At 45.6% G+C, this 15,301-nt stretch overlaps 1 protein-coding gene across 2 annotated transcripts in view; it reads left to right on the top strand.

Moving 5' to 3' along the window:
* Positions 1 to 92: 92 nt before the first annotated feature.
* The window catches only part of si:dkey-119f1.1 (Structural maintenance of chromosomes protein 6-like), a 25,378-nt gene continuing 10,169 nt past the window's right edge, over positions 93 to 15,301 (top strand). Inside the window, exons 1-13 of one of the 2 annotated variants that reach the window (XM_035775137.2) lie at positions 93 to 253; positions 669 to 765; positions 7,244 to 7,361; positions 7,587 to 7,692; positions 8,081 to 8,217; positions 8,439 to 8,500; positions 8,610 to 8,690; positions 8,941 to 9,042; positions 9,296 to 9,415; positions 9,579 to 9,677; positions 9,837 to 9,983; positions 10,241 to 10,329; positions 10,466 to 10,630. In XM_035775137.2, the coding sequence (XP_035631030.1) occupies positions 682 to 765; positions 7,244 to 7,361; positions 7,587 to 7,692; positions 8,081 to 8,217; positions 8,439 to 8,500; positions 8,610 to 8,690; positions 8,941 to 9,042; positions 9,296 to 9,415; positions 9,579 to 9,677; positions 9,837 to 9,983; positions 10,241 to 10,329; positions 10,466 to 10,630 (1,310 nt within the window). In that variant the 5' untranslated portion in view covers positions 93 to 253; positions 669 to 681. Of the gene's footprint in view, positions 254 to 668; positions 808 to 7,243; positions 7,362 to 7,586; positions 7,693 to 8,080; positions 8,218 to 8,438; positions 8,501 to 8,609; positions 8,691 to 8,940; positions 9,043 to 9,295; positions 9,416 to 9,578; positions 9,678 to 9,836; positions 9,984 to 10,240; positions 10,330 to 10,465; positions 10,631 to 15,301 lie in introns of both variants that reach the window. The other variant, XM_035775136.2, reaches the window with a different exon arrangement.

The raw sequence follows: 15,301 nt of genomic DNA, 5'->3' as shown, positions 1-15,301 counted from the left end.
CAGCGAATGAACACGCGAGACGACATCGATGGCGCAGCACGCTGCTGTCCTTCATTTTTTTGACGTTGCGCGCGGAATCCAGTGAACAGCTGAGTGGATAGCGTCACTTTACATACAAGCTGTATGTCTTTCGATATCTTGCTTCCTCCAAAATTCGCCGATAAGCGTTGCATAGCTAGCTACCAAAGTCACTTTTGTGGATATGTTTATTTAAAAACTTTGCCTACTAATTTACCGACAGAGGTCTTCACAGGTAAGAATTTATTTGTTAGTAAACGTTAGCGGGTTGCTAGTTGGCTAGCTAATTCATAGAGAATGATAGAGGCCTCTAGTGGCCAAAATGCTATTTTAGTATTGGGGCAGCGCCTCCATTTTAATGTTGTTAACCGGGTGGGACTTCCAACTTCATTGGCTGATCCCTCCTGGTAACCCTTTTGGAGTCATGTCCAATCAGGTTCATCAGGAGGGTTCAGCCAATCGTGAAGTATACAGTAATCTACTTTAAATCTCACAAACACAAAGATGAGTCCTCTATCTATCTCTATGAGCTAATATTAGTAACTTACTAGCTAGCTAAGTGTAGCTAACGTTAGCTAGTTAGCAAAGAAGTTCTAGCTAGTTAACTGTTATATTTCTAACGATGGTTTTCTAATGTCTGTGTTATACAGGGTGTCTAAGAAGATGTCTAAGAGGAAGAGCAACTCAATTGGAGAGAGCCCACACAAGAGAGTCAGACCCACAGAGGTTCATGATGAAGATAATGAAGTGGGTCCCAGCCAACCCCCTGTGCCACTAGGATCGCATACGGTATCTAAGTTAGCTACTGTACATTTAATTGATTTGAGACCTTTATAAGAGTAGACTGGAGTTGTCACTGTCAGTCTAGGGTTGTGCTCCTGTGCGGTATAGTGCCGTTCCTGTACCAAAACAAGGGGCGCTATTTCTTTCCTAATGTAAAAAATAAAAAAACGAACAAATTTAGGCAGCAGGGATCTTGACCGTCTCAGCTGTAACCAAGAAACTTGACCTTGCCATCTAGCCACTTAGCTAACAAGTTAGCAAACTAAATGCATAGCTGCAGCCCTGATCTGGATAATTTATTTGGCACATCTTAGTTAACTTATAGTTTTTTATTTAACCTTTATTTAACTTTATTAGTTATAAGCAGTGGCGTTGCACGGTGCCCCAAACTAAAATACCACGGTAAAGTGCATTCGGAAAGTATTTAGACCCCTTGACTTTTCCACATTTGTTACGTTACAGCCTTATTCTAAAATTGATTAAATATATTGTTTTCCTCATCAATCTACACAATACCCCATAATGACAAAGCAAGGACAGGTTTTTAGAAATGTATGTTTTAAAAAAACAGGAAATTTACATTTACATAAGTATTTAGAACCTTTACTCAGTACTTTGTTGAAGCACCTTTGGCAGCGATTACAGCCTCGAGTCTTCTTGGGTATGGCGCTGCAAGCTTGGCACACCTGTATTTAGGGTGTTTCTCCCATTCTTCTCTGCAGATCCTCTCAAGCTCTGTCAGTTTGGATGGGGAGCGTCGCCGCAAAGCTATTTTCAGGTCTTGTGTTCCGGAGTTCTAAATTTGAGCAGCTGCTGAAAAATGAGCTCCTGTATATATTGAGATTTAAATGTTTTTTTAGAGTGAAAAAATCGGAAAAAATCAAGAGAAAACTGCAAGACTCAATAGAAGACAAAACAAGGAACAAACCAAAAAAGACAGGCTTTTGAAAAATTAACTATTTTTCATAAAATTGTACAGTTATCTTAGCTAGCTGAATTGCTAGCAGAATTGTTTACTTGTTGCTAAGCAGTTGATAGGGACTCTCCTGGAAGAAGCTAGCTAGCTTACAAAGAATAACAACAAAAAATATCTAGTTAACAGAAGAAAGGAAGACAAAATAAGGACAAAAGAAGGACAGGAGAAAAAGGAAAAGAAAGAGGACAACAAAGTGAAACAGTCAGCACTTCTATTGCAACTTCGTATTTCGTCGTCCTAACGTAGTCTACACTGCTATCTGCCCAGCAGCTAGCCAGCTAGCAAACGTCCACCGTCTACCGAATAGCAGCACTGTAGAAACTATTACACTCAACTGAACGACTTGATTAGTGTAGTGTTAGCTAGCTACATAGTTGTCTTTGCTGTCTTCGTATCCAAGATAATTGTGTAGTTTAGAGCTTGTAGTCTTAGAGTGATTATCTTAATTTACCGAGGTTAGCTAGCCAGCTATTTGTCGTCCTTAACGTAGGAGACACTGCTAGCTAGCCAACAGCTAGCCAACGTCTACTGAATAGAACTTCCGCACTCAACAACCCGGTCGCATTCCGCTTCGCTCCACAGGTAGTATCACATTTTCATTTAATTTCATTACAGCACAACAGTTTGATTTGTTTGATCGTAGCTAGCTACATAGCCGTCTGTGTATCAAAGATAATTGTGTAGTCTAGAGCGATTTTCTAGGTTAGCTAGCCAGCTATTGTCTTTCTTTTAACGCAACGTAACGTAATCAACACTGCTAGCTAGCCAGCTAGCCCCCGAATAGCAGCACTGTAGAAACTATTACACTCAACGGAACGACTTGATTAGTGTAGTGTCAACAACGCAGCCACTGCCAGCTAGCCTACAAAGTCAACAACGCAGCCACTGCCAGCTAGCCTACTTCAGCAGTACTGTGTCATTTTAATCATTTTAGTCAATAAGATTCTTGCTACGTCAGCTTAACTTTCTGAACATTCGAGACGTGTAGTCCACTTGTCATTCCAATCTCCTTGCATTAGCGTAGCCTCTTCTGTAGCCTGTCAACTATGTGTCTGTCTATCCCTGTTCTCTCCTCTCTGCACAGACCATACAAACGCTCCACACCGCATGGCCGCGGCCACCCTAATCTGGTGGTCCCAGCGCGCACGACCCACGTGGAGTTCCAGGTCTCCGGTAGCCTCTGGAACTGCCGATCTGCGGCCAACAAGGCAGAGTTCATCTCAGCCTATGCCTCCCTCCAGTCCTCGACTTCTTGGCACTGACGGAAACATGGATCACCACAGATAACACTGCTACTCCTACTGCTCTCTCTTCGTCCGCCCACGTGTTCTCGCACACCCCGAGAGCTTCTGGTCAGCGGGGTGGTGGCACCGGGATCCTCATCTCTCCCAAGTGGTCATTCTCTCTTTCTCCCTTACCCATCTGTCTATCGCCTCCTTTGAATTTCATGCCGTCACAGTTACCAGCCCTTTCAAGCTTAACATCCTTATCATTTATCGCCCTCCAGGTCCCTCGGAGAGTTCATCAATGAGCTTGATGCCTTGATAAGCTCCTTTCCTGAGGACGGCTCACCTCTCACAGTTCTGGGCGACTTTAACCTCCCCACGTCTACCTTTGACTCATTCCTCTCTGCCTCCTTCTTTCCACTCCTCTCCTCTTTTGACCTCACCCTCTCACCTTCCCCCCCTACTCACAAGGCAGGCAATACGCTCGACCTCATCTTTACTAGATGCTGTTCTTCCACTAACCTCATTGCAACTCCCCTCCAAGTCTCCGACCACTACCTTGTATCCTTTTCCCTCTCGCTCTCATCCAACACTTCCCACACTGCCCCTACTCGGATGGTATCGCGCCGTCCCAACCTTCACTCTCTCTCCCCCGCTACTCTCTCCTCTTCCATCCTATCATCTCTTCCCTCTGCTCAAACCTTCTCCAACCTATCTCCTGATTCTGCCTCCTCAACCCTCCTCTCCTCCCTTTCTGCATCCTTTGACTCTCTATGTCCCCTATCTTCCAGGCCGGCTCGGTCCTCCCCTCCCGCTCCGTGGCTCGACGACTCATTGCGAGCTCACAGAACAGGGCTCCGGGCAGCCGAGCGGAAATGGAGGAAAACTCTCCTCCCTGCGGACCTGGCATCCTTTCACTCCCTCCTCTCTACATTTTCCTCCTCTGTCTCTGCTGCTAAAGCCACTTTCTACCACTCTAAATTCCAAGCATCTGCCTCTAACCCTAGGAAGCTCTTTGCCACCTTCTCCTCCCTCCTGAATCCTCCTCCCTCTCTGCAGATGACTTCGTCAACCATTTTGAAAAGGTCGACGACATCCGATCCTCGTTTGCTAAGTCAAACGACACCGCTGGTTCTGCTCACACTGCCCTACCCTGTGCTCTGACCTCTTTCTCCCCTCTCTCTCCAGATGAAATCTCGCGTCTTCTGACGGCCGGCCGCCCAACAACCTGCCCGCTCGACCCTATCCCCTCCTCTCTTCTCCAGACCATTTCCGGAGACCTTCTCCCTTACCTCACCTCGCTCATCAACTCATCCCTGACCGCTGGCTACGTCCCTTCCGTCTTCAAGAGAGCGAGAGTTGCACCCCTTCTGAAAAAACCTACACTCGATCCCTCCGATGTCAACAACTACAGACCAGTATCCCTTCTTTCTTTTCTCTCCAAAACTCTTGAACGTGCCGTCCTTGGCCAGCTCTCCCGCTATCTCTCTCAGAATGACCTTCTTGATCCAAATCAGTCAGGTTTCAAGACTAGTCATTCAACTGAGACTGCTCTTCTCTGTATCACGGAGGCGCTCCGCACTGCTAAAGCTAACTCTCTCTCCTCTGCTCTCATCCTTCTAGACCTATCGGCTGCCTTCGATACTGTGAACCATCAGATCCTCCTCTCCACCCTCTCCGAGTTGGGCATCTCCGGCGCGGCCCACGCTTGATTGCGTCCTACCTGACAGGTCGCTCCTACCAGGTGGCGTGGCGAGAATCTGTCTCCTCACCACGCGCTCTCACCACTGGTGTCCCCCAGGGCTCTGTTCTAGGCCCTCTCCTATTCTCGCTATACACCAAGTCACTTGGCTCTGTCATAACCTCACATGGTCTCTCCTATCATTGCTATGCAGACGACACACAATTAATCTTCTCCTTTCCCCCCTCTGATGACCAGGTGGCGAATCGCATCTCTGCATGTCTGGCAGACATATCAGTGTGGATGACGGATCACCACCTCAAGCTGAACCTCGGCAAGACGGAGCTGCTCTTCCTTCTGGGGAAGGACTGCCCGTTCCATGATCTCGCCATCACGGTTGACAACTCCATTGTGTCCTCCTCCCAGAGCGCTAAGAACCTTGGCGTGATCCTGGACAACACCCTGTCGTTCTCAACTAACATCAAGGCGGTGGCCCGTTCCTGTAGGTTCATGCTCTACAACATCCGCAGAGTACGACCCTGCCTCACACAGGAAGCGGCGCAGGTCCTAATCCAGGCACTTGTCATCTCCCGTCTGGATTACTGCAACTCGCTGTTGGCTGGGCTCCCTGCCTGTGCCATTAAACCCCTACAACTCATCCAGAACGCCGCAGCCCGTCTGGTGTTCAACCTTCCCAAGTTCTCTCACGTCACCCCGCTCCTCCGCTCTCTCCACTGGCTTCCAGTTGAAGCTCGCATCCGCTACAAGACCATGGTGCTTGCCTACGGAGCTGTGAGGGGAACGGCACCTCAGTACCTCCAGGCTCTGATCAGGCCCTACACCCAAACAAGGGCACTGCGTTCATCCACCTCTGGCCTGCTCGCCTCCCTACCACTGAGGAAGTACAGTTCCCGCTCAGCCCAGTCAAAACTGTTCGCTGCTCTGGCTCCCCAATGGTGGAACAAACTCCCTCACGACGCCAGGACAGCGGAGTCAATCACCACCTTCCGGAGACAACTGAAACCCCACCTCTTTAAGGAATACCTAGGATAGGATAAAGTAATCCTTCTCACCCCCCTTAAAAGATTTAGATGCACTATTGTAAAGTGGCTGTTCCACTGGATGTCATAAGGTGAATGCACCAATTTGTAAGTCGCTCTGGATAAGAGCGTCTGCTAAATGACTTAAATGTAAATGTCCCCAGAGATATTCGTTTGTGTTCAAGTCTGGACTCCGGCTGGGCCATTCAAGGACATTCAGAGACTTGTCCCGAAGCCACTCCTGTGTTGTTTTGGCTGTGTGCTTAGGGTCGTTTCTCCTGTTGGAAGGTGAACCTTCGCCCCAGTCTGAGGTCCTGAGCACTGTCAGATTTTCATCAAGGATCTCTCAGTACTTTGCTCCGTTCATCTTTGCCTCTATCTTGACTAGTCTCCCAGTCCCTGCCGCTGAAAAACATTCCCACAGCATGAAGCTTCCACCACCATGCTTCACCATAGGGATGGAGCCAGGTTTCCTCTAGACATGACGTTTGGCACTCAGGCCAAAGAGTTCAATCTTGGTTTCATCAGACCAGTGAATCTGGTTTGTCATGGTCAGAAAGTCCTTGGTGCCTTTTGGCAAACTCTAAAGCTGGCTTTCATATGCCTTTTACTGGAGCTCTCTCATAGTGACCAGCGGGTTCTTGGGCACCTCCCTGACCAAGGCCCTTCTCCCCTAATTTTCTCAGATTTGACAGGTGGCCAGCTCTATGAAGAGTCTTGTTGGTTCCAAACTTCTTCCATTTAAGAATGATGGTCACTGTGTTCTTGGGGACCTTCAATGCTGCAGAAATGTTTTGGTACCCTTCCTCAGATCTGTGCCTTGACACAATCCCGTCTCAGAGCTCTATGGACAATTCCTTTGACCTCATCGTTTGATTTCTGCTCTGACATGCACAGTCAACTGTGAGACCTTATATAGACAGGTGTGTGCCTTTCCAAATCATGTCCAACCAATTGAATTTACCACAGGTAGACTCCAATCAAGAAATATCTCAAGGATGATCAATGGAAACAGGATGCACCTGAGCTCAATTTCCAGTCTCATAGCAAGGGTTCTGAATACTTATGTAAATAAGGTATTTCTGGGTATTATTTTTAATAAATGTGCAATAATTACAAAAAACTTTTCGCTTTTTCATTATGGGGTATTGTGTGTAGATTGAGGAATTGTTTTAATTTAATCCCTTTTAGAATAGGGCTGGAACATAACAAAAGGTTTAAAAAGGAGAAGGGGTCTGAATACTTTTCAAATGCACTGTATATACTGCCCAAGCCTAGTTGTAATTTATTGTTGTGATTTGAAATATGTCAGGCAAATTGAGCCTATTTCTTTCTCAATTTGGCTGACATATTTCAGTCACAACAGCAGGAGTGACAACACTGACAGTCTGCAGAATCTGCTATTATATCTTTTATTAAAAGGGAAATAATCAAAGACCTGATGTAACTGAAACACTACTGTGCCTCCATATTAAAACATTAGGATTTACTGTTACATCTTTGCTTTGTCTTGTTGCAGACTGTTGGAGAGGTGGGCATAGTGGAGAGCATCTCCCTGAAGAACTTTATGTGCCACTCTCTGCTGGGTCCATTTGCGTTTGGATCCAATGTCAACTTTGTCGTCGGCAACAATGGAAGTGAGTTTCACCACTACTTCTTCCTGAAAAAAATATATATATATTTTTAAAAATGTTTTTTTACTCTCAAGATGGTGTAATTGTTGACTGATTATAGATTGTTTGTATAGTGTCTCCACCTGTTACTTTATCGCATGTTTTTTTCAGTATTGATCCAATGATGATGCTCTAAGATTTCAGTGCTGTGGTTCTGTGTCTGATATTGTGTTTCTAAACGACGGACAGGTGGAAAGAGTGCTGTCCTCACAGCTCTTATGGTGGGGCTGGGAGGGAAAGCTACAACCACAAACAGAGGGTCCTCCCTGAAGGGATTTGTGAAAGAAGGAGAGAGGTACTCGTGTTCCCTGATTGTATTTGCACACTCCCTTGTCTTTGGGGACTATTTCTACCTTGAAAGGTTCCAGATGTCTGTTGGAAGCATGGTCACTTACCTCGGGCAATAAACCTTTGTAAATGGAGATTAGTGTTAACATACATCTGGCATTCCTGCAAGAGTAACTATTATTTCTCTTAGTAATTTCCATACAATAAAACGTGTTGCAAGAGATTCAAGAGTTTGTGACAAACTGTAAATGTCAGTGGCTACAGACTTCCCGCTCCCTAATGTGTTAACTATGCCATCTGCCCCATTTTAATAATGCATGTGAAAGTGCGAAGTTTATCCTACTGTCATATTTGAGTAATATTGCAACCCTGTTTGTGTCCCTCTGCTCTCCCAGTTCAGCTGACGTCTCCATAACACTGCGTAACAAGGGCAGGGATGCCTACAAGCCAGAAGTGTTCGGCCAGGCTATCATAGTAGACCTCAAGATAACCCGTGAGGGCATGAGGACCTACAAGCTCAAGAGCAAAGCAGGTAATTAATGTAATAAGAATGTATTAACACTCTGTAAATGAGCCCTTCATTCAAACACGCCTATGGATCTGAGATATGTGCCTGACACTTTAGTGCAAAACACCCTTTAAAATCAATCTACATCGTTTATTCTGGATTTTAACATTAGGCTATATTTCAAAAAGTGATTTACTGAGCAGTAGATGCAGTATGAGCACATAAGAATGTACTTTGTCTTGCAGGTCATCTTGTGTCTGTGAAGAAGGATGAACTTTTGGCCATTCTGGATCACTTTAACATCCAGGTACTTCAACTTCTGTTGACCACCTGCAAGACTGTATGAAAAGATTGGAAACACTGTTGCTGTGATAAATAACTATTGATTTATTTTTTATAATCATTATTTTCCAAAGGTGGATAACCCTGTATCTATGCTAACTCAAGAGATGAGCAAGCACTTTCTGCACTCCAAAGGAGAAGGGGATAAGTACAGAGTCAGTTTGATATACTTGAATATTTTCATTTATGAAATTCTGTATTTGGGGAGGACATGCAACCATCTTGCCAGCCTTGGTTGCAGGTATCAAATCTCTGTAACGTCTTATTTCTGCATTCTCAGGAAGTGGTTAAATTTCAGTCTGGTTTTCAGTGTCAAATAGCATGAGGGTGAAAGAGATCAATGTAGGCCTACCTTTTAGGATTGTTCTTACCTTGTTAGTGACTAAGTGTTTTGTTTTTCCTCAGTTCTTTATGAAAGCCACACAGCTTGAGCAGATGAAAGAGGATTACACCTATATCATAACGACTAAAAATGTCACTCTAGACACTGTGGAGAAACACGAGGAGGTACGAATCCACTTGGCATATGTGCGGTGTGTTATGATATCACCCATCCAAAGTCCCTTAAATGCTTTTATCCAATCAGCCATGTGGCATGTAGTTCCATAGTGGGTTTATTTTTTATTATTGAAAGATTACAGGGGCTTATAAAGCTAGAATTCAAGCTCTGATGTGCAAAGTCTTGTCCATGAACAACCAAGAGATCTTAATGGAGTTGTTATAAAGTAGCAATTTTTAAGTGTGAATCATTCTGTTTCAGTGTCTGGAGGGGTTAAAGAGGAAGTACCTGGAGAAAGAGGACCGGGTCAAAAGCCTGGCCTCGCTGGACGACATGCACAGTAAACTGGAGGAGTTGAAGAATCAGATGGCTTGGGCTCTGGTGAGGGGAAGCAGCATACCTTCAAAATATGAATCTAAAAGTGTATTTATATTATTTGTTTATTTATCAGGGGTCATGCACAACAGATACATTGTAGCAGATTTAGCTAACCAGCTAAATACATATTCTGATGTAAAATCTCTTTTGCTCTGTCCTGCGCCAGGTGTCTGAGATGGAGAAAGAGGTGAAGCCCATGAGAGAGAAGCTCCAATCAGAGGAGAGGTCCACCATCAAATATGACCAGAAAGTAGACGAGTGGAAGGTAACTAACATCACCCTCTTATTTTTACAGCCATAAGAATTTGGTGTGTGTTTCCTTCACATTCAGGAAAAATGCAGCTATTACTTAAGTTCAAAGTGATTATTTCCCCTTGCTTGTTATTGCTGACGATTGTTCTTTATGACCTCACTTCCTGTCCAGGCCAAGGTGGTGGAGGCGGAGAAGAAGTACAAGGGTATCCGGGAGCAACTGGAGGCCATCACTGTGAGAGTGCAGCAGCTTGATCCACAGAGTGCTGAGCTGAAGAACGAGGCTCAGAGCAGAAGCAAGGCCTTCAACACAGCCCAGGTGAGACAACAGTGATAAGTGTTACTATACCCCAGAATACCCCAGAGTCTTCTAAATACCAGGGGTTTAGCAAGTGACAGAGATAAGGCTTAATATCATTAACCATTACATCTCCATAATCATAACTGCAGCACAATGAAAAACTACAGCTTCCAGCTCAGATCTCAACGCTAACTATAGATGTGAGAGCTCGATAACGAGGAGCTCTTTTCTAGTTCACTAGTTGTTGATTCATCTTAGTGGTGTCTCTCTTACAGGCCAGTGTACACAGATTCAAGACCAACCTGAGAGACCTGGAGAAGGACAAGGATCAGCTCTCCAGGAGAATTAATGAACTCAAGTTGAGGTAGTGCCTCGGATCCTTTCCTACCTCTTTTTCAGTTTCAAGATACAACTTTTCTTGTCATGGGAAAAGTCATTGAATGTTTACCACAGACAAACGGGATTTCTTTCCCTTTTTTTCTCCTTTCTGCCTCCCACAGTATCAGCCAGACGTCTGGTGCGGAGACCCAGGTGCGTGTTGAGCGCATGGAGAAGCTGCAGACAGACCTGGACACTCTGAACTTCCAGGACTCTACCCTAGGTCAGCAGATGGAACAGTTCCAGCAGGCTGTGTCCCGGGCCAAGGACGAGCTGGAAAAGATGATGTAGGCACTGGAAACTCCATTATATACAGGCCTGTATATAAGACTTGGCTTACAACGCACACACATCATAGGAGTTTGGAGCCATGCCACATGGTTAACAGGGCTTATGAAATACTCTCAGGGTGTTGTCTGATGTAAACGTTATGTGACAGTCATATCAGAAGTAGGAATATTATTTTGTATTTATACAGTTGAAGTCGGAAGTTTACATGCACTTGGGTTGGAGTCATTAAAACTCGTTTTTCAACCACTCCACAAATGTCTTGTCAACAAACTATAGTTTTGGCAAGTTGGTTAGGACATCTACTTTGTGCATGACACAAGTAATCTTTCCAACAATTGTTTACAGATAGATTATTTCACTTATAATTCACTGTATCACAATTCTAGTGGGTCAGAAGTTTACATACACTAAGTTGACTGTGTCTTTAAACAGCTTGGAAAATTCCAGAAAATGATGTCATGGCTTTAGAAGCTTCTGACATAATTTGAATCAATTGGAGGTGAACCTGTGGATGTATTTCAAGGCCTACCTTCAAAATCATTGGGAACATGGGAAAATCAAAAGAAATCAGCCAAGACCTCAGGAAAAAAAAATGTAGACCTCCACAGGTCTGGTTCATCATTTACATTACATTTAAGTCATTTAGCAGATGCTCTTATCCAGAGCGACTTACAAATTGTTGCATACACCTTATGACATCCAGTGGAACAGCCACTTTACAATAGTGCATCTAAATCTTTTAGGGGGGGTGAGAAGGATTACTTACCCTATCCTAGGTATTCCTTAAAGAGGTGGGGTTTCAGGTGTCTCCGGAAGGTGGTGATTGACTCCGCTGTCCTGGCGTCGTGAGGTGGGAGTTTGTTCCACCATTGGGGGCCAGAGCAGCAGAACAGTTTTGACTGGGCTGAGCGGGAACTGTACTTCCTCAGTGGTAGGGAGGCGAGCAGGCCAGAGGTGGATGAACGCAGTGCCCTTGTTTGGGTGTAGGGCCTGATCAGAGCCTGGAGGTACTGAGGTGATTCTCGCCCCCACCACAGCTCCGTCAGGCAAGCACCATGGTCTTGTAGCGGATGCGAGCTTCAACTGGAAGCCAGTGGAGAGAGCGGAGGAGCGGGGTGACGTGAGAGAACTTGGGAAGGTTGAACACCAGAAGGGCTGTTGAATGCGTTCTGGATGAGTTGTAGGGTTTAATGGCACAGGCAGGGAGCCCAGCCAACAGCGAGTTGCAGTAATCCAGACGGGAGATGACAAGTGCCTGGATTAGGACCTGCGGGCTTCCTGTGTGAGGCAGGGTCGTACTCTGCGGATGTTGTGAAGAGCATGAACCTACAGGAACGGGCCACCGCCTTGATGTTAGTTGAGAACGACAGGGTGTTGTCCAGGATCACGCCAAGGTTCTTAGCGCTCTGGGAGGAGGACACAATGGAGTTGTCAACCGTGATGGCGAGATCATGGAGCGGGCAGTCCTTCCCCGGAAGGAAGAGCAGCTCCGTCTTGCCGAGGTTCAGCTTGAGGTGGTGATCCGTCATCCACACTGATATGTCTGCCAGACATGCAGAGATGCGATTCGCCACCTGGTCATCAGAAGGGGGAAAGGAGAAGATTAATTGTGTGTCGTCTGCATAGCAATGATAAGAGAGACCATGTGAGGTTATGACAGAGCCAAGTGACTTGGTGTATAGCGAGAATAAGAGAGGGCCTAGAACAGAGCCCTGGGGGACACCAGTGGTGAGAGCGCGTGGTGAGGATACAGATTCTCGCCACGCCACCTGGTAGGAGCGACCTGTCAGGTAGGACGCAATCCAAGCGTGGGCCACGCCGGAGATGCCCAACTCGGAGAGGGTGGAGAGGAGGATCTGATGGTTCACAGTATCGAAGGCAGCCGATAGGTCTAGAAGGATGAGAGCAGAGGAGAGAGAGTTAGCTTTAGCAGTGCGGAGCGCCTCCGTGATGCAGAGAAGAGCAGTCTCGGTTGAATGACTAGTCTTGAAACCTGACTGATTTGGATCAAGAAGGTCATTCTGAGAGAGATAGCGGTAGAGCTGGCCAAGGACGGCACGCTCAAGAGTTTTGGAGAGAAAAGAGAGAAGGGATACTGGTCTGTAGTTGTTGACATCGGAGGGATCGAGTGTAGGTTTTTTCAGAAGGGGTGCAACTCTCGCTCATCCTTGGGATCAATTTCCAAATGCCTGAAGGTACCACGTTCATCTGTACTAACAATAGTACACAAGTATAAACACCATGGGACTACACAACCGTCATATCGCTCAGAAAGGAGATGCGTTCTGTCTCTTAGAGATGAACGTACTTTGGTGCGAAAAGTGCAAATCAATCCCAGAACAACAGCAAAGGACCTTGTGAAGATGCTGGAGGAAACGGGTACAAAGTATCTATATCCACAGTAAAACGAGTTCTATATTGACATAACCTGAAAGGCCGCTCAGCAAAGAAGAAGCAACTGCTCCAAAACCGCCATAAGGAAAGCCAGACTACGGTTTGCAAATCAAATAAAAAATCTATTTTATTTGTCACATGTGCCGAATACAACAGGTGTAGGTAGACCTTACAGTGAAATGCTTACTTACAGGCTCTAACCAATAGTGCAAAAAAGGTATTTGGTGAACAATAGGTAAGTAAAGAAATAAAACAATGGTAAAAAGACAGGCTATATACAGTAGCGAGGCTATAAAAGTCTACATATAGACACCGGTTAGTCAGGCTGATTGAGGTAGTATGTACATGTAGAAATGGTTAAAGTGACTATGCATATATGATGAACAGAGAGTAGCAGTGGCGTAAAAGAGGGGTTGCCGGGTGGCGGGACACAATTCAGATGTCCCGGTTAGCCAATGTGCGGGAAGCCAATGTGTGGGAGCACTGGTTGGTCGGCCCAAATGAGGTAGTATGTACATGAATGTATAGTTAAAGTGACTTTGCATATATGATAAACAGAGAGTAGCAGCAGCATAAAAAGGGGGATTGGTTGGAGGGAGCACACAATGTAAATAGTCCGGGTAGCCATTTTATTACCTGTTACGGAGTCTTATGGCTTGGAGGTAAAAACTATTGAGTAGCCTTTTTGTCCTAGACTTGGCACTCCGGTACCACTTGCCATGCGGTAGTAGAGAGAACAGTCTATGACTGGGGTGGCTGTGGCCTTCCTCTGAGGTCCTGGATGGCAGGCAGCTTAGCCCCAGTGATGTACTGGGCCATACGCACTACCCTCTGAAGTGCCTTGCGAGCAGGGGCCGAGCAATTGCCGTACCAGGCATTGATGCAATCAGTCAGGATGCTCTTGATGTTGCAGCTGTTGAACCTAGTGAGGATCTCAGGACCCATGCCAAATCTTTTTAATTTCCTGAGGGGGAATAGGCTTTGTCGTGCCCTCTTCACAACTGTCTTGGCATGTTTGGACCATTCTAGTTTGTTGGTGATGTGGACACCAAGGAACTTGAAGCTCTCAACCTGCTCCACTACAGCCCCGCCGATGACAATGGGGGCGTGCTCGGTCCTTCTTTTCCTGTAGTCCACAATCATCTCCTTAGTCTTGGTTACTTTGAGGGATAGGTTGTTATTCTGGCACCACCCGGCCAGGTCTCTGACCTCCCTATAGGCTGTCTCGTCGTTGTCGGTGATCAGGCCTACCACTGTTGTGTCATCTGCAAACTTAATGATGGTGTTGGAGTCATGCCTGGCCATTCAGTCGTGGGTGAACAGGGAGTACTGGAGGGGGCTGAGCACGCACTCCTGGGGAGCTCTAGTGTTGAGGATCAGCATGGCAGATGTGTTCCTATCTACCCTCACCACCTGTGGGTGGCCCGTCAGGAAGTCCAGGATCTCGTTGAAGAGGGAAGTGTTTAGTCCCAGGATCCTTAGCTTAGTGATGAGCTTGGTGTTGGTGTCCTTAGCTTAGTGATGAGCTTGGTAATCTGGTGTTGAACGCTGAGCTGTAGTCAATGAGTAGCATTCTCACAAGTGTTCCTTTTGTCCAGGTGGGAAAGGGCAATGTGTAGTGCAATAGAGATTGCATCATCTGTGGATCTGTTTGGGCGGTATGCAAATTGGAGTGGGTCTAGGGTTTCTGGGATAATGGTGTTGATGTGAGCCATTACCAACCTTTCAAAGCACTTCATGGCTTCGGACGTGAGTGCTACGGGTTTGTAGTCATTTAGGCAGGTTGCTGTTAGGGTTTGTTTCTTTCGTATCATCATTGGTGAAATTAGCATTATGCCGATATATTTAATTCAATCATTCAAAACCCTTTATTAATGCAATTGCAGACAGAAGTTGACAATCAGGAAGATAGCACGCATGTTTCCGAGTAAGTTCTGCATCAAACAAAAGGTCTCAAGTTGTTTTATTAACATAAAACCCCTCATCCCGGATCCGGGATCGTGACTACTGCTCAAGCTCATTACCATAACGCAACGTTAACGATTTCTGAAAATCGCAAATGAAATTAAATAAATATGCCTGTTCTCAAGCTTAGCCTTTTCTTAACAACACTGTCATCTCAGATTTTCAAAATATGCTTTTGAACCATAGAAAATCAATAATTTGTGTAAGAGTGTTGATAGCTAGCTTAGCATTTAGCGTAGCATTTAGCACGCAACATATTCACAAAAACCAGCAAAGCAATCAAATAAAATAATTTACCTTTGAAGAAC

This window comes from Oncorhynchus keta, chromosome 8 (genome assembly GCF_023373465.1).
Source record: "Oncorhynchus keta strain PuntledgeMale-10-30-2019 chromosome 8, Oket_V2, whole genome shotgun sequence".
NCBI classification, from domain to species: Eukaryota; Metazoa; Chordata; class Actinopteri; order Salmoniformes; family Salmonidae; genus Oncorhynchus; species Oncorhynchus keta.
The sequence above is the reverse complement of the archived record's forward strand: the minus strand, read 5'-3'. Positions and strand labels throughout refer to the sequence as shown.